The following is a 21,123-nucleotide window of genomic DNA, read 5'->3' as shown; positions in this document are numbered from 1 at the left end:
TCAGAGGATTAATAAAGGCAGCATGCTACCCTGTTGGCCTCTGTGTGCTGTGCCGGGGCGGGCGGGCGGGGCGGGGGCGGTTGCTGGTTGGTGTGGGGGCAGCCCAGGCCACCACCTCATTCATCCGTTCCACAAACAGGACAGTGCTTTGTCACAGTGTCATGGGGGACACATCTAAGTTAGGGAGGGGGCTGGTGCATTCTTTATGTCTACATTTATAACCAGCTTATTAGTTATTCAAGTAAAAATCTTTTTCTCTTAAGCCTTCCACTTGCTCCCCAATGTTACTGCACTGATCAATTTTATAATTTGTTGTAAAACTCACTCTCACATTCTCTGAATCATGTTCAGGTAGATTATGGGTTTGAGGGGCACCTCGGTGGCTCAGTGGGTTAAAGCCTCTGCCTTCAGCTCAGGTCATGGTCCCAGAGTTCTGGGATCAAGCCCTACATTGGGCTCCCTGCTCGGTGGAGAGCCTGCTTCCTCCTCTCTCTCTGCCTGCCTCTCTGCCTACTTGTGATCTCTGTCTGTCAAATAAATAAATAAAATCTTAAAAAAAATTATGAGTTTGACAACTCTGACTCTCCACGGAATATTTAGTGTGCCTTACAAACCTTAGACACTTCAATTACACGCAGAATCTCCTTGATCTGCAAATCCAACCAGTAACTTCTTCCCAAGCACTTAAGGGGCTCTTGGAAATGAATAAATCAGAACTTTAATATCTCAGATTACTGAACGCTTCAAACGTCTTGAAAAGCCAGTTACTAATCCAATATCCATATTAGTGCTAACGGCTTGCTGCTTTTTCTTATCCCATGATTACAAATTAGCTTGCCCAGAAATGCGGAAGCAAAGGACTCTTTTTACCTGGGTCCAGAACGGAAGTTGGACAACTGGCGACTGACCTGCCACTCTGAACTCTTCCTCAGAGACAGGCCAGTCCCACTCAGCCGCTCAAACGACTGAGCCACCCAGGCGCCCGATGGACTCTACCTTTTTCACAGAACTTGGTTAAGCCTCTGCCTTGACTCACACCATGATCTAAAGGTCCTGGGACCCAGTCCCTGCTTAGCCGGGAGTCTGCTTCTCTCTCCTTGCTCCTCTCTCCCTGACAATGCACACGAGCTCTTTCTCTCCCTCAGATAAATAAAATCTCTAAAAAACATATCCAAATAGTCTCATCTTCCTCTGCCCCAAGGTGATAGAATAAATCACATCTTTTTACTGGTGTTAGAAAGAAAACCAGAAGACAAAAATGGAGCGACTTAGGCCAAGTCCCCCAATGGGAGGCTTAACACCTAACTTAATTGCAGTTCTCACCTCTCCCAGAAAGTCTCAACCTGTCAGTCAGGGATTTTCTGGTCAGCACCAATGAGTTAATGTCCCATGGACCTTCACTATCCACCCCCACCCAAAGGAAGATGAGGTAATCCACCCAAGACAGGCCCCCCCAGCAAGAGAAGGTGACCTTGCCTGGAACAATCTTTTTTTTTTTTTTTTCAATATTTTATTTATTTGACAGAGAGAAATCACAAGTAGGCAGAGAGGCAGGCAGAGAGAGAGGAGGAAGCAGGCTCCGCGCAGGGCAGAGAGCCCGATGTGGGGCTCGATCCCAGGACCCTGGGATCATGACCTGAGCCGAAGGCAGAGGCTTTAACCCACTGAGTCACCCAGGTGCCCCTGGAACAATCTTTTTTGCTATAACTCCCTTGCCCCCTCTCCCTCCTTCCTATAAAAACCTTCCACGCTGCACAATTCCTAGCAGCTCCCTTTCATTTGGTGGATCAGATCTGCCCGATTCTTGAATCACTTAAAGTCGATTAAATCTGCAAATTTACTCGGTTGAATCTTTGTTAACACTGGAGCCCAGGATTGCAACCCAATCTCTGGGCATGGGGCCACCCAGCGGACTGTCTCAGTGAGGGCAATGGGTGATAACCTTCCTAAGCCACATAGAAATGTTCTGTTATTTAATAAAGGTTTCTATATTCCGATTTTATTTTATTTTTTTAAAGATTTTATTTATTTACTTGAGAGAGAATGAGTGAGAGAGAGCATGAGAGAGGAGAAGGTCAGAGGGAGAAGCAGACTCCCCAAGGAGCTGGGAGCCCGATGCGGGACTTGATCCTGGAAGTCCAGGATCATGACCTGAGCCAAAGGCAGTCGCTCCACCAACTGAGCCACCCAGGCGCCTCTATATTCCGATTTTAAAGAGATTGATCATTCTCTCCTTTTTCTCGATTGTCACCCGTCTGTCATTTATACCCTTTGTTAAGGATAACGTAAATGCTCCATGTCATCAAATTCTGGTTTTGAATGATCTTTTCTTAAAGATAATTGAATGGGAATCTGCATAGGTCTTTTTTTTTTTTAATTTTAAAAAAGACTTTGTTTATATATTTGACAGAGAGAGAGAGGGATCACAGGCAGGGGGAGTGGAAGAGGGAGAAGCAGGCTTCCAGCTGATTAGGGAGCCCGATGCTGGGATCGATCCCAGGACTCCGGGATCGTGACCCAAGCTGAAGGCAGACTTAACGACTGAGCCACCCTGGCACCCCTCTGCATAGGTCTTGACCCACTCCCAGGCGTCTCATTCCAGAGTCCCCCTAGGGTAAACCTCTTTCGCTAGCGCGCGGCTTCCGCGGCTGCACCCTGAGGCCAGGTGGCGGCGCCAAATGCACATGTGCGTGCCTGGTCGCTGGGCTGGTGGGAGGTGGGGGCCTGTGGGACCGCGGGGCGCCGTGATTGGTTGGGACCCTCACAGAGAGCGCTGCCGCCTCTGATTGGCCGCCCGGAGTAGCTCGTGCCCGCCGGCGGGACCGCCGGCCGGTGATTGGCTGGGTCGGTCCCTGCGCGGCGCGCGGCCGTCCGTGGGAAGGACCGTCGAGGCGGGAGGCGGGCGCCGGGTCCTGGCGCGGGCAGCGGCGGCCAAGCTGGCGGCGCGGCTCCCCCGCTCCCGCTCGAGCCCTCGGCTCGTCCGCGCCCGCGGCTACTCGCGGCTGGGCCCGGCCGGCGCGTCGCTGTCGCTGACCCCGCCGCCCGCGACGTCCCTGCCGCACCCGCCGCTGCCCGGCCTGCCGCCCGGCCTGAGCCCCGCGCCGCCGCCGCCGCCCTCGGCGCTCGCCCTGGCGGAGCTGCCGCCTCTGCCCGCGCTTCCGCTGCGGCCCGAGCCCCTCGTGCCCTGGGGCCCCGGCGCCCACCTGGCGCTGCCGGAGCTGCCGCCCGAGGCCTGCGTGCCCGCGCCGCCTGCCGCCGCGCTCGCGCTGCAGGACCTGCCGCGCCTGCCCGCGCCCGCGCCGCCGCCCGCGCACCTGCCGCTGCCGCCGCTGCCCGAGGCCGCCGTCGCCGCCACGCCCGGGCCGGTGGGCTCACGCGGCCGCCCCCCGCTCGCCGCCGAGCCGCCCCCCCAGCCGCTGCCGCCTCTGCCCGCGCGCCCCGCGCCCTCCAGCCTGCTGGCGCCGCCCGCGCCCCGCGCCCCCTGGTTGCTGCCCGCCTTCCCGCCACCGCACCTCTTCCTGTCGCCTCCCTGCTGACGGCGCGGCCCTCCCGAGACCGTCGACCCCGAGGGGCTGCGGGCGGGTTAGTAACCAGACCCGCCTGGGACCGCCGGGCCGCGCGCCCCGACCGCCTTCCCCATACCGACGGCTTCAGAAAGCCTGGGTCAGAGCCTGGACTGCGCAAGAGGGAGGGAGTGTCCGGGGAGCCGCCCAGCTTTGGGGTGGAAGCACCAAGTCTAAAAATACATTCGTTTGAAAGAATAGGGTCTTTATTCCATTTCCCCCGCCTGCCCTGCAGCAAGCGTCCCGCCTGGTTATTTGAGACCGTAACTCATCCCGTGTGCTGATAAGTGCGCGGCTTATCCGAGCCTTCTGGACAGGGACGGGGGTTGGGGTGGGGGGGGGGGGACGCCCACCGCACTTGCCTTGCGGAAATGAAAACAAGAGTTTGAAATGCCCTGACCGGGTCCTCCAAATGTCTCATTTTCCCCTCGAAAACGAAGGGTTTGGGTCCCATCACAAGGCCTTGCCCCACTCTGCGTGTGTGGTTTCCGGAAACCTGCCCCGCGGCCTTACAAGTCGGGAGTCAGGCTGTGAACTGAAATAGATCCGAGGGTTCTTCCTGGGTGCCCCGGAAGAGCAGTGGTGCTGATGGCTAACCGATACTGGGTGCAGGAGCAGCAGCATCACATGCAAGGGCCAGGTCGTCCCCACCAGGGACAGGAAGGCTCCCAAGGTGAGTCATGAAAGGAAGCTACTATTCTCCCGCGACCTTTGCTTACCCTCTCCTTCCCCACCCTGCCAGGTTCTCCCCAGCGGTGCGCAACCCCGAATAAAAGTTCCCTTTGTTACTCAGGTGGCTTGGTCTCAGGTAACGGCAGATGTCCTATCTCAATGGGTCTTCTACAGGTCCAGAGTGGTATCAGGAAGCCAACTTGACCCTGGGCGACCTCGGAGAGCCGGGGATCCACCAGCAAGAAAGGCAGTATATGAATTTCCTGGGACTGCTGGAGCAAATCACCACAAACCGGGCCACTTAAAATAAAAAGAATCTGTTCTCTCAAGGCTCTGGGAACCAGAAGTCCAAAATCAAGGCATTTAGAACTGTCCTCCTCCCAAGGCTCTCGGGGAGGATCCTCTCTTGCCTCTCCCGGCTCCTGCTGACCCTGGCGTTCCTCGGCTTGCAGCCTTGTCCCTCCAGCCTCGGGCTCCAGCTTCGCCCCGCCTTACCCTGTGTCTGTGTCTCAAATCTTCCTATTTTTTTCTTCTGACACCCGTCATTGGGTGTAGGGCCCACCCTGAATCCAGAATGATCTCATCTTGAGGTTTTTAATTTATCTTAATTACAGCTGCAAAGGCTTTTCAAATAAGGCCGTGCTCACAGGTTCCAGGGCTTAAGGCCTGGCCTGTGTTGGGGGCTGCCATGCAATCCATACGGGCAGGGTTCTCCCCCCCCCCCCGAGGAAGGGGGGGCTGGCCCACCTCCAGAGCTGTCTTCTCAGCTTCCCTGAACCCTGTGTTTGACACCTTGTGTCTTGCTGACCTGGAGCCCTGGGTGCCCTTGCAGTCCTCCAGCAGGAGCCCAAGGCACTAGTACCTTAATGATTCCCTTTCCCCTTTCTTGAATTATGGCCGAGTTCCCATTCCTGCTGGCTTGCTTCCTCCACCCCCCGTCCCATATCCCCGCAGCTCTCCTCTCTCCTCTAAGAATCAGACTCTGCAGGAAGGACAAGACTGAAGGCATGCTCTGAAAGACCACAGCCTTGAGGTGAGGGGTGACCCCCACTCAGAACCCCAGATGGGTAACTGCTACCGGGTGAAAGCTGACAGTTACCGCAGATAATAAAGTTAATTGCTGCCACATCTACGGAGTCTGACCAGAGTGAAAAGGCCATGATGCTGTTACCAAAAGACTCTCGTGACAGGTCAGGCCCTAGAGTGATCCTCCCCCAAGGTGCGTGGGCAGATTCTTGTAGTGCCCCTGGGGGCAGGTAAGGTCGACTTCTCCCTTCCTTCATTTTGCAGCAGGGAAGCAGCTGAGGTTATGGAACTGGCGACTTACCCAGCAAGGTCTGCCCGTCCTCCCTGAGGCTGCCCACAGCAGGTGGGAGCAGAGCCAGAGAAGGGGCGGTGGCGTTGGGGTGGGGGGGGGTCTTGGAGGGGGTCTTCCTGGTGTGATCAGATCCAGAGGCACTTCTGTGCACAGCCTTTCTGGAGCAGGCTGCCGGGTGCCTGGAGGAGTAGGGAAGGAGGGAACACTGGCTGGGGAGGAATGGGGCAGAATGGGGGGGGGGGTGGAGGGGGCTGTGGGCGAAGAGGCACTAGGAGCCCCAGGTCACCCTCCAGCACTGGGCTCAGGGCTTTGAGGTCATGGTCTGGGGCTGCTTCAGGCTTATCCTGTTTCTCAAAGGACCTGTGGGCAAGTTCCCATTGCGCTCTGAGCTTGTTTCATTGTCTGGAAAATGGGGGTAACGAGCTGTCATGGGACTCCAGGGTTTCATCTGCACCTTTTGGTTCAGGGGCCCAGGGAATCTGGCTTTTCTACCCACAAAGTCTGGGGCTTTGGGCATCTCCCCAAAGCGGAGGCTGCTGTTCCTTTGGGGTTGTGCATTCCCCCAGCAGTCCCTCAGCCCACCTGGACCATACTCTTCTTGGCAGCATGGTGGCTCTCGGACTTTCAGTTCCCCTCCTTTGTCTATGGGCCACACTTTTCTCTAAAACGTGGAAGCTGTTGGGATTGGAGTTAACCTGCTTCCGCCCTTCCCCCGCCTAAGCCGAGGGTGGGCTGCTTCCGCCCACCTGAGTGCCCCACCCCTCTGTCCTCCCACAGAACACAGATCTGGTCCATTTGTGCTACTCCCGGAAGCAGTGAGTAGAGTGAGGCCGCCCTCCCTTCCCCCGTGCCTCAGTTTCCCTGCGTCTTGGGGCAGGTTTCCCTCCCCCATCTCTTTCCGGGGGCGGAAGCGGAGTGGTGGGGGTGGGGAGTCCAGCGGACTTGGAGGTGGTAACTGCGCCAAGGGAGTCCGCACCTCCATATCAATGGCATTCCAGTCCCCAACGGTCCCTGCTGGGCCCCAGCTTTAACCCTTTGGTTCCCGGATCCCACGCAGTCCAGGTGGCCCCGGGGACCCAAGAGACGGCCTAAGGAGGGCTGAGGGTGGGAAGCCTGTCCCACCTGCGCGCCCTGGGAATTCACCCTCGGCCACTTAGCCCTCCTGCTCGCGGTTCCTCTGACCAGCCCTGCCGACCTCTCCTTGTTCTCCCACAGCCTGTCCCACGTTCAACCTCCCCGAAAGCCTGGGCGGGGTGGGGGGGGAGGGGTCTGTGTCTTCAGCCTCTGAGCACCCCCTCCCATGTGGCCGGCCCACCCCTGGCAGCAGCGGGCACGTCTTCTCTGCTGGACTGTTGACCTGTTGAGCCCAAGAGGAATTCGGATCTAGAACACTGAGGGTCCTGGGTGCTGCCCCCGGGGGCAGGACACTTAGCCAGGGTGTGTGTGTGCAGCGCTCACGGGTCCTGTCACAACGCTGGGGGTTTAGAGCTGCCGGTGGAACGGAGGGTCCTTGGTGCCAGGCCTGACTGCAGGCTCACGGGTGACCTGAGCTCATCAGGGTGAGCTGATCTCATGAAACCCAAGGCTTTCTCTGAACCTAAAGAGCAAAGAGACCCGGGGCCGGGCTGCCTGGAATGGGAGGCCCCGAGGGAGGGTTGCTGGGGCCCTCGCAGACCTGGGCTTCAGGTCCGCCTCGACAACTGCTTCAACCTGTGTGTCCGGATTCCTCCAGGCCCCCAGGCTTGCCTCTGTTTGCCCTTCTCCTCAGCCGCCCCTCCCCAGCGTGAAATCCAGGCCCCCGGGCGCTGGATGAGCTGGGCAAACAGCCCCGAGATTCCCCAGGATCACCACGGCCTGCAGGCCCAGTCACGGGCTCCTTTGGCTCCTTTCCACTCCAGCCCTGTCTGCCGGGCCACCGCAGTCCACCCCACAGCCCCGCTCTTGGGTGCTGGCCTCAGTCTCCCTTTCAGCAGTTCTCTCGAGCTTTTTTTGGTCGATGACCTTGTTGCAAATCTGATGGAAGTATAAACCTCTCTTCCCCCAAGTGCTGAAACCGCATTCCCAGAAGCTGTGCACGCACTGAACGGGTGGAGAGGCGCCCAGTGCACACCACGCCCAGGGCCCTAGAGCGGTGCCTTCAGAGACCATGTTGGGGGGCCCCAGTGGCCCTGTTACCTCCCAGACCGACAAGGGGTGCCCCCTCATAGAGCAGACAGGCCGTGGGCCCTCCCTCCTCAGGAGGAGGTATGGAAGTGAGGGGCTCTTCCAAATGGGGCCCCAGCTCTGCCTTAAAGGGTCCGCCTGCCACCCAGGAAAGTGTATGAAAGGAAGGAATTTTCATCAGCGTCTCCCGCCACCATTCTTTTCCCCTCAGTTCCTAGTACCCAGGAAAGGACTTGAGGGAGTTCATGACTCCCCCAAACGAGGGGCCCATGTTTGTGGGTCATGTAAGGTTTCTCACAGGGGTATTTGACCCTAAGAAGGTTAAGGACCTTGACCTTCCATGATCGGTCCCTGGTTGGTGGCAGGATTTGAATTAGAGTCTGTGAGTCCCAAGTCGGCCCCCCCCCCCAAGAGGAGTCACAGGCTCTGATGGGGTCTCAGAAGTGGGAGGGTCTTTCCTGGGGACAGTGAGGTAGGGTTCACCTGGGGTCACCCTCTTGGGCTCCTCCAGAGTGATCATTTACTCCTCATGGCAAAGCCTTGGGTCCTGGGGCCTCACGCCCAGCCGGGGCCTCTGTCTCTCCTACTCTTCCCCCTTCACCACGAACCCGTGTGCCCCTCCCCTGCTTTCACAAGAAATTCTTTATCCCTTGCCCCTAGAGACCTGCGGCGGCTCAGCTGGGCCCTCAGTTTCAGTGCGGGGGTGGAGCCGGCACACCTGAGCTGGGGGGGGGGTTTCTAGGCCGTTGCCTGGGTGATGCTACCTGAGCTGGGCTCCAGGCACCTGTCGCCCAGGGAACAGTGCGGGCGGGGCCCCTCCCTTGAGAGCAGCGGGGGCCACTGGGCTGAGACTGGAGACAGATCGGGTTCCTGGGGCGGGCAGGGGGACAAGAGCGGGGTTGGGGGTGTGCGGTACTGGGGATCCGGGTGTGTTGGCAACAGGAAATGAAACGCCTACAGGGAGGAGTTGCTGGGGGAGGAGGTGGCGGCCTGAACCTCTACTTCTCTTTGCCCAGCCTGCCGGAGCTCCATCCCCCGACCTACTCCTTGCTACCCAGCTGGCCAGTCTGTCCTTTCCCTTGTCCCTGCATTCCCACAGGCACGGAGGTTCTTTCCTTCCCCAATCCGGTCGCAGTACTCCCTCGCAGGCCCCCCATCCCACCCCTTGCTCTGCCGCTGCCCGTAGCTCCCGCTTTCCCCAGTCTCCGCTCCGCTGCCCCTCCCCTGCCTCCGCCTCAGAACCCCGCCTGCACCTGGGAGCCGGCTGAGTCCCCAGGTGACACCCACAGACGGTGCGCCGCTGCGCCTCCGGCGGGACAGGGCTCTGCTCAGCCTGCAGGTGGGTCCAGAGGGTCTTTGCAAGCTGGGTCACAGGGGCAGCGGCCAACAGGACCCTCGAGAGGACGCCGCTACTCAGCCGAGGGCTGTGAGACTGATCTGTGCGCATCAGGGTCAGAGAGAGGTGCTTTGCAAGAGGCCCACGGATGTGAGAGACGGTCCTGGCCAAGGCCACTGACTTCCCCACGTCCTGGGCACTGAAACCCCCACCCAGTGGCAACGGACCCACCCCTGGGAGTCAACCAGGCCGTCTAGTGTTAAGAAGACCTGAGCGGACAAGATGGCTTCAACTGGTCTTGAACTCCTGGGTATGACCCTGGCCGTGCTGGGCTGGCTGGGCACCCTGGTGTCCTGTGCCCTGCCCCTGTGGAAGGTGACCGCCTTCATCGGCAACAGCATCGTGGTGGCCCAGGTGGTGTGGGAGGGGCTGTGGATGTCCTGCGTGGTGCAGAGCACCGGCCAGATGCAGTGCAAGGTCTACGACTCCCTGCTGGCGCTGCCCCAGGACCTGCAGGCCGCCCGCGCCCTCTGCGTCGTCGCCCTCCTGCTGGCCCTGCTCGGGCTGCTGGTGGCCATCACAGGGGCCCAGTGCACCACGTGCGTGGAGGACGAAGGCGCCAAGGCCCGCATCGTGCTCACCGCGGGTGTCCTCCTCCTCCTCTCCGGCGTCCTGGTGCTCATCCCCGTCTGCTGGACTGCACACGCCGTCATCCAGGACTTCTACAACCCCCTGGTGGCCGAGGCCCTCAAGCGGGAGCTGGGGGCCTCCCTTTACCTGGGCTGGGCGGCCGCTGCCCTGCTCATGCTTGGGGGGGGGCTCCTCTGCTGCACGTGCCCTCCACCCCAGATCGAGCGGCCAAGAGGACCAAGGCTGGGTTACTCCATCCCCTCCCGTTCAGGGGCATCTGGACTGGACAAGAGGGACTATGTATGACATGGAAAGTGTCCCTGGAAACCCACAGCTCAGAGCCTTGACCTTGCCCCCACTGCCAACACCTCCCCTGAGGCAAAACCCCTTTCCCAGAAGCTCCAATCGGGGCTGGCTATGGAGTGGGGTCCCTACAGGTCCTTCTCCTACCTCCCCCTCCAGGCAGAGCCAGAGCTGATGGGGTGTGCCTGCCTGCCCCCCCCCCGACCCCCGCTCCGCTCCCCCTGGACAAACTGCTCACTTCTTTGGTCCACAGCTTAGGCTGGCCATCCTCTTCCTCTGAGGCCACCCCTGGCCTAGGAATTTGGGCTTCACCCAAAGGGCAGAAGGTCCTTGGCTCCAAAAATAGGAGGGGATCCCTGCCTGGGGTGGGTCCTCACCAGCCTGGCCACCACCCGCATCCAGAGGTCCAGGCCAGGAGCCCCAGCCAATCACCCCACCCTCTATGCCCACCTGCCAGTGGGGAATAAACAAGAGAATTTGTACCTTGGCTCTTCTGGTCTGTGGTTGGGCGGGGAAGACCAGGGGGGTGTCAGCCTACGGCTTGTGCAGTGGGGACCCTCCCTTCCCCTGTGAGGCACAAGGATAAGATGAGCCCCTTGTGTTCTCCTCCACCCCTGCCAGGTTGGCACCCAGCAGTCCCCCAGCAGCACCCAAGGCAAAGAACAAAATAAGACACGCTTTATTTAGCAAAAAGTGGTGAGTGTGTTGGCGGGGCGGCGTGGCATTAGTGTGCAGGGTTGAAGGTGAGAGGATCGGGGTGGCGGCGGGTGGGGGATCTGGAGTACAGCTGGGACGGGACTCGAGACCTGGGAGGCAGGCAGTTCTTTGGTGTCCGCGAGGCTTGAGAGCCCCCAGGGGTTCCAGAGGCTGGACCAGTGAGGAGGGACTCCAGGACAGGCTGAGAGCCCCCGGACAGCTATGCTGGCCCACAGCTCCAGCTGGCCTCCAAGAAGGGGATGCCCAGGGTGGAGAAAGATCCAGAAACCAAAGCATCTCCTCCTTGGCTCCATCATCCAAAGGCAAGAAATACCAACAGCAGAGCCCAGGAGAGACCTGGGTTCTTTGGTTAGGTTATCAAGTGAATTTTAAAATACCCCTCCCCACAAAAGCGAAAAAGAGAAAAACAATCCCCAAGCGTCTGCGGCACCGTCTCCGTGTCTCCAGCCCAGCAGGTTGTTGAGGGAGCCTCCACTCCCCTACCAGAATTAGACGTAATTCTTAGTGGGGTACTCAGGGGCACCTTGAGAGGTGGCGTGTGCGGCTGATGCCGAGTAGCGGGCCATATAATGGTTTGAGCCCCGGGACCCCCCAGAGGGACAGGTGCAGCACAGCAGCCCCCCGCCCAGCAACAAAAGGCCGGAGGCTGCCCACCCCAAGTAGAGAGAGGCCCCCAGCTCCCTCTTTTGCGCGTCTGACACCAGGGGGTTGTAGAAGTCCCGGATGATGGCGTGAGCCGTCCAGCATATGGGGATCAGGATCAAGACCCCTGAGATGACAAAGATGATCCCAGAGACTAGCACCAGACGGGCCTTGGAGTCCTTGTCCTCCACGCACGTGGTACACTTGGCTCCCGCGAGGTAGACCAGCAGCCCGAGCAGAGCCACAAGGAGGGCGACGACGCAGAGGGCGCGGGCGGCCTGCAGGTCCTGGGGCAGCGCCAGCAGGGAGTCGTAGACCTTGCACTGCATCTGGCCGGTGCTCTGCACCACGCAGGACATCCACAGCCCCTCCCACACCACCTGGGCCACCACGATGCTGTTGCCGATGAAGGCGGTCACCTTCCACAGGGGCAGGGCACAGGACACCAGAGCATTTACCCAGCCAAGCAGTGTCAGGACAATCCCCAGGATTTGCAGACCAGCGGAAGCCATGGCCAAGTTGAGGTTGAGAGGAGCCGCACTGGGGGACAGAAGCAGACTGATATGAAGACACGCTGGTCCAGACCCTCTGTTACTGAGGAGGGCCAACTCTCACACCACAGGCTGCCCCCCACCCCACCCAGGGCAGTGTTATCAGACAGCAAAGTAGCCAAAAGGGCAGGAATCCCCCAAAAGAGGGCAATTTCCAGGTGCCCTCCTTGGGGCACACAGATGGTGGGTTGGCTCTAGCCAGGAGTTTCAGGCTCAAAACCTGTCAGTTTCAACAGCAAGACTGGAGATCCAAGCTTCCTCCCCACCACCCAATAGCACTGTCCAAAGCCCTCACCCCAACCTGGTTTCATACCCCCGGGCGGGTGGTGACCTTCGTGTCTCAGGTGATCCCTCAACCCTGGCCTAGCCGGGCCCTACTTGTCCTGGCCCAGCCTCAGTCAAACTCCAGAGCGGGGCCGGAGAAGTGAAGAAGAAAGAAAATTCCAACCTCTTGCCCAAAAGCTCTTCCCAACGGCTCCCCTCTGCCCCCCCCCCCCCCCCCCCCCCGGGGTCCTGCTCTTCTGCCCTCCCTGGGGGTCACACTGCGGATACTTCCAAGGCTGGGGACATTTTCTTGGGCCTTCCTGCCTCAAGTGCCATCCTCTCAGGATTCAATTCCTCTAGAAGGACCTAAATCCTTGGAGTGTGTCCCGCGAACCACCCCCCTCACTCGTCTCCCCACACATCCCACTCTGTTGTGGCTGGCTTCGGGGGTCAGTTCTGCTCGAGGTCTGTTGCGGTTGCCCAAAGTTTCCACACAGGATTTGGACCTTAAGTTAGCACCGGCCCCAGCCGCGTGGCCAGAGGACAGACTGTGCACTCATTTGCATCCCGCCCATACCTGACGGAGCTAATGACCTCGGAGGGGATCGGACGCGGCGGCCCATGCCGGGCTCATCCCTACCCCGGCGTCGGTCCTCCACGCCTCTGGCCGGCTTAGGGCCCGTCCGGGCACCCAGCACCTATCCCCTCCAAGACCCGACCCCTGTCCTCGACCCCTTCTCTTTCGGCACACTACGGGGTCGGCTTGGTGCAAGGGCGCCCCCTCCTGCTTTCGACCTGAGTCCCGCCCGAAGAAGGGACCGCAGCTTGCGAGCGGTGCTGCGGCAAGGGCTTAATGGCGGCGGAATCCGCAGGGTCCGCTCCGGCAGGTGAGGGGGAGGGGGGCCCCGCCCCAGAGAGCAGCGCAGGAGGGGGAGGGGCGCCCGGGTTTCGGTGCCTTTGTCCCAGGGGAGGGGGAGGGGCGTTTAACCCTTCGGTGGCTGCAGAAGAACCTGACCAGCTCCGCGGCTTCGGGGCAGACCCCCGCCCAGGGACGGTGTCCCCCCCAGATAAGTCCAGGTTCTCTACACGCACCCCTACCTACACCAACATACCCCCTGCACCCCACTCCTCGAGGAGTCCGCCTCTTCCCCTCCAACACTGGCACTTCCCCCAGGCTCACCTGCGAAGAAGCCCACAGGGATTCGTAGGAGCCGCAGAATGTGCGCACGGGGGCGGAGGTGGGGGGTCTTAAAGAGGCAGTGACGTCACTGGACCACCGCCCCGGGGAGGGGCAGAGACCCCATTCCAGACCGCGGCGCGCGAATCCCAACCTCGTCAGTTGGGGTCGCTCGAGCCTGGGGCCGCTACTCCGGCGTGTCGCCCGGGGGGTGGGACCTCAGCTGGCTAACGCCGGCCCCCAGTGGGTCAGGGCACAGGGCATGAAGCCCCAGCTTGGCTCTTGACTCCTCGACTTACTAGTCCTGGGACCCTGGGAACTCACCCAACCTTCCCAAGGTTCAGTTTCATACTCAGAAGAATTGGAGACAACAAGCGCACATTTAACTGTGTAGCTATGCTCCAAGGTAGAAATTAAAGACACCATTATTATTATTTGTTATGTCGTTATCCTTATACTCCGGGGTCCCTAAGAAAGCTGCAGTTATCTTTGAGAGGCGTTGTTCGTGTCTGATTGTCACCCCCAACTTCCTGGACGTCGGCGTCCACAGCACAGGGCCAGGTCTGCGTCCCTGCGGGGTCCCCGCCGCAGGCGCACCGAGTTGGTGCTTTTTGAGCGAATGACTGAATTAAGCGGGCCAGGCAGGGCTGGGCGTCCAGGAGCCGGTCGCGGGGCGGGCCGAGCCGAGGGCACCGCCCCGGAAGGCGGGGGCGGGGGCGGGGCCGCCGCCGTCTGCCCCGGCCAGCGCGCGGCGGGCTCAGACGGCCGCGGCCGCGGGACGCGCACCATGGTTCCCGGTCCGCTGCGTCCGCTGCCGCAGCTCCTCGTGCTGGGGCTCGGGCTGGCGCTGCTGGGCGCGGCGGGCGGGGAGCGAGTGCCAGGTACGCCGGGCGCGGGCTGGGCGGAAGGTCGCGGGGGCCCTGGGACCCTCTCGCCGGGGATCGGAGAGCCGGCACTGGGGACCCAGAGAACGGGGCCGAACTGGGGGGAAGTAGCGGACATGGGGATTCGGGGTTAGGTGGTCTCCAGACACCGCACTCCCTGGCCAGGAGAGGTTCATCCCGCTCCGAACTTCATCCTCAGTATCGGCCTCAGTTTCCCCCATTTCAAATGGGGGGGACGGCTTCTGTCCTAATAAGTCCAGACTCGGAAGTGGAGGGAAAAAGAAAGTTTGAGGGCGGGATGTGTCGATCGGTGAGAAGGCACGCCCCTATCCTGTTAAGTACTTGGTCTGTCTGGCCCCATTGACCGAAGAGTCTCGGGAGGGGGTGGTATCGAGGACCCCGGGGTCGGTACCCCCTATACCATGTGGGGTGCCCCCTTCCATCCGGTGACTTCAGTGCCCAGCTATGCGGGGGGAGGGACTGGGGTCGGGCCCGGTGCCCGGGAGTGAGTCACCCGCCGGCTGCGGGGGGGGGGGTGGTGGGGACCTGATACCCCCCCCAGCGTCCCGCGCTAGGCCCCCCTTTCCCTCACGCTGCTGAGCCCCGGCCGGGCCGTGCGGTCACCTGTGAGGAATGCGGGGGGAGGGCGCCGGTGACTCACGTTATTCGAGCCGGCCGACCCTGACCTCAGCCCCCAGAATAGCCGTGCCCCGCCCCAGCCTCTGACCGGCGGCCCCCTCCCCAGGCACCACCCCCTGCTCTCGCGGCAGCTCCTGGAGCGCGGACCTCGACAAGTGCATGGACTGCGCGTCTTGCCCGGCGCGACCACACAGCGACTTCTGCCTGGGCTGTGAGTGGGGGGAGGGACCAGGGGCGAAAGGACCAGAGTAGAAGAGTTGCGGGGGTGGAGAGGGGAGCAGTGGGCTTCAGATCTGGGGAATTAATCAGGAATGGGGATGGGAGGTGGGGTGGGGAAGGGATAGGATTAGGGCAGGGGCCAAGGTGGAGAAAAGGCGTGGGGCTTTCCCCCAGGTGGGATCTAGGGAGATATAAGGGGCGGGGCTAGTACCGAGAGGGGCGAGGCCTAACTTGGAGTCCCGCCCTCAGGCGCTGCAGCCCCTCCAGCCTCCTTCCCACTGCTGTGGCCCATCTTGGGGGGTGCTCTGAGCCTAGCCCTCGTGCTGGGACTTCTTTCTGGCTTCTTGGTCTGGAGACGGTGCCGCAGGAGAGAGAAGTTTACTAGTAAGTGAGCCAGCCCCTCCCGTACCGTCCCCCCCCCCACACCCCGTTATTCCTCACCATCTCCCTGCTCCTGACCACCCCTCTTCTTATCTTGCAGCCCCCATTGAGGAGACCGGCGGGGAGGGCTGTCCTGGTGTGGCACTGATCCAGTGACAGTGAGAGCCCTTGCCAGCAGGAGGCCCCACCCACTCATCATTCATTCATTCATTCGTTTTGGAGCCAGCCCCCTCACTCCAGACACAGCCAGAGCCAGACTCTTCCAACCACAGGGGTGTGGAGGGATGGGGGACTGGTGAATCAGCTCTCCGAGGACTGGGCCCAGGCTTCAGAGGAGCCTTCCAAGGTGTCTGACTGCCCTGTCTCTGGCTCCAGGACAGGAAAGGAGACCCACGCTGGCTCACACCAGACAGCTGACACTAAGGAACCGCAGCATTTGCACAAAGGGTCCCTCCCTCCGCCCCCATGGCCCAAGGGCCAGAGGGCCAGACATCATTAGGCCCCACCCACTCGGACGTTCTGAAATTCCACCATGGGGTCTCTGTCTGGGGGGTTAGGGACCTGTTGCTAACACTAGGGGGCTGGCCCTCTAGGGGGGCTGGCCCTAAGACACTGTCCCCCCCACCCCCAAAGGGGGGGGAATATTTATTTTGGGGAGAGAGTTTGGAAGGGAGGGAAAATTTATTAATAAAAGAATCTTTAACTTTAAATGGTTTGGAGAGTGGCATGATCTCCCCAGCCCGACTTCCCAGAGCTGGAGGGAGGAGTGAGTCAGCCGCGGGGGCGGGGGGGTGAGGCTCTGACTCACACATTCTCAATGCCTGAGCCCAGCCTGCCAGGACCTGGCCGGGCCCTGACCGTTTTTTCCAGGGAAGATTTTGAGAAACCCCAAGCATCCAGTGTCCCAGCCTTCCCACCTTCCTTCCCAAAAGGTCCCAGGGTTCCAGACTGAAGCCTTCGTTTGCTCAGCAATCTTTATTCAGTTCTAGGGGGAATGCCTCCCTTCCCATGCTCCTGTCCCTCCTGCCCCTCCCACTCCAGGGCTCTGGGGGATTCAGTGCCCTCCTCTGTTGAGGGTCCGTCCTGGGGCCCAGGGGCCTGGTCTGGAGAATATTCAGGACAGCTGGTCCCTCAGTGGGGATGCTGGTCTTCTCTGTTGTGGGGAAGAAGGAAAGTGGGCAGAAATATTGCCCACCAGCACTCAGAGCTCCATTATCTCCCCAGCTTGGGTTGCAGAGTAGTGGGGGGTGGCGGTGTCCCCTAGCCTCAGCAGCCGGAGGGCCTCAGGGATCAGGTTCCCAGGGTAGCGCCACAGAAGCAGCTCAGAGCAAGGGCTCCTGGAAAAGGAAATAACAGCATGGGGCTGAGGCTGGCCTGGAAGAGCCACCTCCCTCCAGGTCCAGGTCCCCAAGAGCTCTTGGGCTGCCAGCACCTTCCAAGGAGCCAAGACGGGAAACAACAGAGGTTGGGTAGAAGCTAAAAATAGCAGGATGAGGCAGGGCCTAGAGAGTGGCCTCAAAGATCGGGTGTGATCCTCCAGAAGGCCAAGACGGTGGATGGTGCCTACCTGAGTGGTGGCAGAGATGGGGGGAAAGCCATGGGGGGGCTGCAGTAAGGGTGGTCATTGTGCAGGCTGAGTCGAGAGAAGTGAGTGGCCATGTTCTCTTCAGAAAGGAACTGTTTTCGCAAGGGCTCCCTGGGGAGAGATAGGAAGACAGGCAGGCTGGGATATTCACATCCGAGGCAGTCTGATGGGGACCTAAGGTGACAGACGTCTTGTTGGGAGTCCCTCCCTGCCCCCAAACTCACTGCTCCTCCTCCAGGCGCCGCTTGGTGCTCATGGGCACAGCTCCTCGGGGAGGGGAGCTGGGAAGAAAAGAAAGCCAGGTGCACCCCACCCTCTTGGCCCCATCCCCAGGATCGGCCCTCCAGTGCCTGCAGTGTAGCCAGGAAGCCCCCAGACCACCCGTCACAGCTGACGCCTAGGTCACTCCATCTCCCAGGTCAGCCAGCAGCCTGCCTCAGAACTCTGCCCAGTCTTGGCTTATGCCCAAGCCTTGCCGACTCGCCCCACCGCATGTCATCTTGCAGACCAGCCATGAGCCCCCAGCCCAAGCTCCTGGGCCTCTGGGCCAGGCCCACCCAGTTCCCTCACACACACCTCACGTCCTGGACTCGGGGCGTCCCCGACGCGGCCCGTGGGTCGCGCTGGGCCCGACCTCGGGGGCCTCGTTCCAGGGGCTGCTGCAGGATCATTTGGGTTCGGGGTCCCACAGGCAGAGGGTGGGATCCAGGAGACAGGGCGGAGCCTCAGAGGGCGTGGTCCGCCGTGAGGGGCGTGTCACCAGGCGTGCGCAGTGGAGAGGTTCTGCGCAGGCGCGGAAGACGAGCGCCGCGCGGCTAGAAAGCGGGTGGGCTCGGCCAAGTGGGGGAGGGGATCTGTCGTAGCGGGACCGCGCTGGGCGATGCTTCGTGTTGGCGATCTTCACGGCGGTCACCTGGGATCCTGAGGCTCTGGGTAATACTCGGCGGCCGCCTTCGCGCCGGGCCGGCTGGCGGTGTTGGGGCTGTCCGGCGCCCCGAAGGAAACTGCTCGCGGGCACGTTCAGACTTGTGAAACTGCGTCGCGCTGAGCTCCCTGGGATTTGTAGTTCTCCACATGGAGCGAGCTGTGCCACACGCGGTACCTCTGGGTCAGGTGAGGCGGGCGTGGTGCGCGGTGCCTTCTGGGGTTTGTAGTCCATGTCCGGCTAGGAAGAGGCAGGCAAGGAGTCATTGCTGAGCACGACTGCCCTGTTTTGTTTGGGACTCGGACTCTGACCCAGAAGTGGCCTCTGACCCAGCAAGACCTTAGGGGCCTAACGTGAAAGTCGGAGGGTGGAGATTAGAAGTCAGTATATTTTATGTATCGGGTTAATGGAGCCACCTTTTTTAAATAAAATTTTTAAAAAAGAGTTTATTTATTTGACAAAGAGATCACAAGTAGGCAGAGAGGCAGGCAGAGAGAGAGAGGGAAGCAGGCTCCCTGCTGAGATCCCAGGACCAGGATCCCTGGACCCTGAGATCATGACCTGAGCTGAAGGCAGAGGCTCAACCCACTGAGCCACCCAGGCACCCCTGGAGCCACTTTTTAAGCGCTTTTTATGAGACAATCGTATGCGAAGCTCTAGATACAGGAGCTCAGACACCCGTGACAAAGTCTCCCGTGAGCTCCATTTGCCACTTGAGGAGGCCAGGCTGGGCACTTGCTCAAAGTCCTGGTAGACATCACGCCTCGACAACCCTTGGGACTCTGGGCAGACACCCCTTAGTGGGCCGCCTCAAAGGATGGCTGAGCGATCTGGGTCGTGGGAGGCCGGACAGACGGCAGGGGATACAGGAAGGAGTCTGACTGGCCCGTCCTAGATGTCCCAGGTCACTTCATGCAGCTTCCCCCCACAGATGGAAGTGTTTCAGGCCCTGCAGCGGCTCCACATGACCGTTTTCTCCCAGAGTGTCTCACCCTGTGGGAAGTTCCTTGCGGCTGGCAACAATTACGGGCAGATAGCCATCTTCAGGTACTCTCGTCCCTGCTCCCACCACCCTGTAGCTCTGGCGCTTGTAACCCCTGGTACTGGCGCCCCCTGCTTCTGACTCTCAGGCTGCCCTCCCCTCTCCCTTCAGCTTGTCTGCTGCGTTGAGCTCTGAGGCCAAAGAAGAAAGTAAGAAGCCCGTGGTCACATTCCAAGGTTGGTACAGCCATTGAATCTGGCTTAGAGAACCCGTGGGTAGGGGAGGGCAGCAGGACAGGGTCACTCAGGTTCTGCATTTCCGTCTAGCCCATGATGGGCCTGTCTACAGCATGGTCTCCACTGATCGACACCTGCTCAGTGCTGGGGATGGGGAGGTGAAGGCCTGGCTTTGGGCAGAGATCCTCAAGAAGGTAAGCAGTGTGGAGCTGGGGGATGGTTGGGGTGCCTGGTCCCAGGGTGCCTGACATCATCCAGTGTTTCCTTCCGTGAAGGGCTGTAAGGAGCTGTGGCGGCGTCAGCCTCCGTACAGGTAAGCTCAGGCCCTGTGGGCAGAAGGGACTTGGGGGCAACGGTACTGCCTCACCAGAGCTGACCTCGCTTTCTCTCTCCCAGGACCAGTCTCGAAGTGCCTGAGATCAATGCTTTGCTTCTCGTCCCCAAGGTCTGAGCCCTTTGTGACTAGGGCTCTACTCTGCCCTGTTGGTCTTGGTCCAGTCTTAAAAGCCTTTGCCCTCTCCCTGTCCTGATTCGACATTGACTTGCGATTCCACTCTGCCTTCTTCTGTAGGAGAATTCTCTCATCCTGGCAGGGGGAGACTGTCAGTTGCATACGATGGACCTTGAGACCGGGGCCTTCACAGTGAGCAGGCCACGGGGCTGGGGTGGTGGGGGCTGGATGGGAGTAGGGGCATCCTTCCAGGGTCTCCTCCTGACACTGGCCCTCCTCCTGCAGCGGGCTCTCCGGGGCCACACGGACTATATCCACTGCCTGGCATTGCGGGAGCGGAGCCCCGAGGTGCTGTCGGGTGGTGAGGATGGAGCCGTGCGACTTTGGGGTAAGTTAGCGTCTGGTTGGAGGGTCAGGTGGTGGCGAAGATGGGGGCCAGCAGGGCGCTTCTCACGGTCCTTCCCCCACAGACCTCCGCACAGCCAAGGAAGTCCAGACCATCGAGGTGTATAAGCATGAGGTGAGGGCACGCGCCATGCCCTGTCCTCCCTTCCACCTCCCTGGGCACCACCCATGTCTTCATCTCCTTCTCGTACCCTCTTTCCCCTAGGAGTGCTCGAGACCCCACAATGGGCGTTGGATCGGATGTCTGGCAACTGACTCAGACTGGATGGTGAGCAGGGTGAGGTGCAGAATGGGGTTACCACTCTGGGCCCTGCCAGCTGAGAGCCTGACCTCAGAGTGGCTGGGGACCCCCACCTTTCTGCCCAGGTCTGTGGAGGCGGCCCAGCACTCACCCTCTGGCACCTCCGATCCTCCACGCCCACCACCATTTTCCCCATGCGGGCACCACAGAAACACGTCACCTTCTACCAGGACCTGGTGAGGCCCTCCGTCTTGCTTCTGCCACCTTTGCCCGGTTCCCCTCTCCAGTCCTGACCCCTGACTGCCCTCCCTACCCTCCACAGATTCTGTCTGCTGGCCAGGGCCGCTGTGTCAACCAGTGGCAGCTGAGTGGGGAGCTTAAGGCCCAGGTGCCTGGCTCCTCCCCAGGACTGCTTAGCCTTAGTCTCAACCAGCAGCCAGCGGCACCCGAGTGCAAGGTGGGTCCTGCAAGGGGCTGCGGCAGTCCTCAGGGTGGGGGTGGGGGGAACACATGTATGGCCGGGCCAGTCACCCCCATCTTGCCTCCAGGTCCTGACAGCCGCGGGTAACAGCTGCCGGGTGGATGTCTTCACCAATCTGGGCTACCGCGCCTTCTCCCTGTCCTTCTGATCTCCGTCAACACCTCTTCCGTAGTAGGGATTTGGAGTGCTTTTTTTTCTTTATTTTTTAATAAATAAATTTTCAGGCTATTTTTCCGTTTATGTCCTTCCCACGAATGGAGGCCAAGTTGGGGTAATGATTTTTTTATTTTTATTTATTTTTTATTTATTTGACAGAGAGAAATCACAACTAGGCAGAGAGGCAGGCAGAGAGAGAGGA

The 21,123-nt window shown here is 60.3% G+C and overlaps 5 protein-coding genes and 1 long non-coding RNA gene across 8 annotated transcripts; 4 read left to right on the top strand and 2 right to left on the bottom strand.

Moving 5' to 3' along the window:
* The first annotated feature begins 3,456 nt into the window (after positions 1 to 3,456).
* LOC123933777 lies at positions 3,457 to 5,363 on the top strand. 2 transcript variants are annotated; one of them, XR_006816672.1, is made up of 3 exons: positions 3,457 to 3,582; positions 4,004 to 4,236; positions 4,410 to 5,363. It is a non-coding gene; the product is annotated as an uncharacterized LOC123933777 (long non-coding RNA). The 2 variants fall into 2 exon arrangements; XR_006816671.1 differs by having other exon boundaries at positions 3,472 to 4,236.
* A 3,971-nt stretch (positions 5,364 to 9,334) lies between these two features.
* Positions 9,335 to 10,213, top strand: CLDN9 (claudin 9). Its single transcript, XM_045993996.1, has one exon. The coding sequence runs from the start codon at positions 9,335 to 9,337 to the stop codon at positions 9,986 to 9,988; it is 654 nt and encodes a 217-aa protein (XP_045849952.1). The 3' UTR covers positions 9,989 to 10,213.
* Positions 10,214 to 11,190: 977 nt separating this feature from the next.
* Positions 11,191 to 11,856, bottom strand: CLDN6 (claudin 6). Its single transcript, XM_045994138.1, has one exon. The coding sequence runs from the start codon at positions 11,854 to 11,856 to the stop codon at positions 11,191 to 11,193; it is 666 nt and encodes a 221-aa protein (XP_045850094.1).
* Positions 11,857 to 14,077: 2,221 nt separating this feature from the next.
* On the top strand, positions 14,078 to 16,150 carry TNFRSF12A (TNF receptor superfamily member 12A). The gene is made up of 4 exons (XM_045994235.1): positions 14,078 to 14,217; positions 14,966 to 15,070; positions 15,328 to 15,462; positions 15,560 to 16,150. The coding sequence occupies exons 1-4, from the start codon at positions 14,124 to 14,126 to the stop codon at positions 15,613 to 15,615; spliced, it is 390 nt and encodes a 129-aa protein (XP_045850191.1). The 5' UTR covers positions 14,078 to 14,123; the 3' UTR covers positions 15,616 to 16,150.
* A 267-nt stretch (positions 16,151 to 16,417) lies between these two features.
* Positions 16,418 to 17,752, bottom strand: HCFC1R1 (host cell factor C1 regulator 1). Of its 2 annotated transcripts, XM_045994233.1 has the most exons (4): positions 17,621 to 17,748; positions 17,269 to 17,325; positions 17,027 to 17,155; positions 16,418 to 16,796 (listed from the first exon to the last, which is right to left on the bottom strand). In XM_045994233.1, exons 1-4 carry the CDS (start codon positions 17,713 to 17,715, stop codon positions 16,661 to 16,663), a joined length of 417 nt encoding a protein of 138 aa, XP_045850189.1. In that variant the 5' UTR covers positions 17,716 to 17,748; the 3' UTR covers positions 16,418 to 16,660. The 2 variants fall into 2 exon arrangements, with proteins under 2 accessions (XP_045850189.1, XP_045850190.1); XM_045994234.1 differs by lacking the exon at positions 17,269 to 17,325 and having other exon boundaries at positions 17,621 to 17,752.
* Positions 17,753 to 18,021: 269 nt separating this feature from the next.
* Positions 18,022 to 20,998, top strand: THOC6 (THO complex 6). The gene is made up of 13 exons (XM_045994232.1): positions 18,022 to 18,157; positions 18,901 to 19,016; positions 19,123 to 19,187; positions 19,278 to 19,381; positions 19,463 to 19,500; positions 19,584 to 19,632; positions 19,759 to 19,830; positions 19,924 to 20,026; positions 20,109 to 20,158; positions 20,249 to 20,311; positions 20,410 to 20,520; positions 20,607 to 20,741; positions 20,833 to 20,998. Exons 1-13 carry the CDS (start codon positions 18,119 to 18,121, stop codon positions 20,911 to 20,913), a joined length of 1,026 nt encoding a protein of 341 aa, XP_045850188.1. The 5' UTR covers positions 18,022 to 18,118; the 3' UTR covers positions 20,914 to 20,998.
* The last annotated feature ends 125 nt before the right edge of the window (positions 20,999 to 21,123 follow it).

The sequence above is a fragment of the Meles meles genome, chromosome 21 (genome assembly GCF_922984935.1).
Source record: "Meles meles chromosome 21, mMelMel3.1 paternal haplotype, whole genome shotgun sequence".
NCBI classification, from domain to species: domain Eukaryota; kingdom Metazoa; phylum Chordata; class Mammalia; order Carnivora; family Mustelidae; genus Meles; species Meles meles.
Note: the sequence above shows the minus strand (reverse complement) of the source record. Positions and strands in the feature narration are given on the sequence as shown.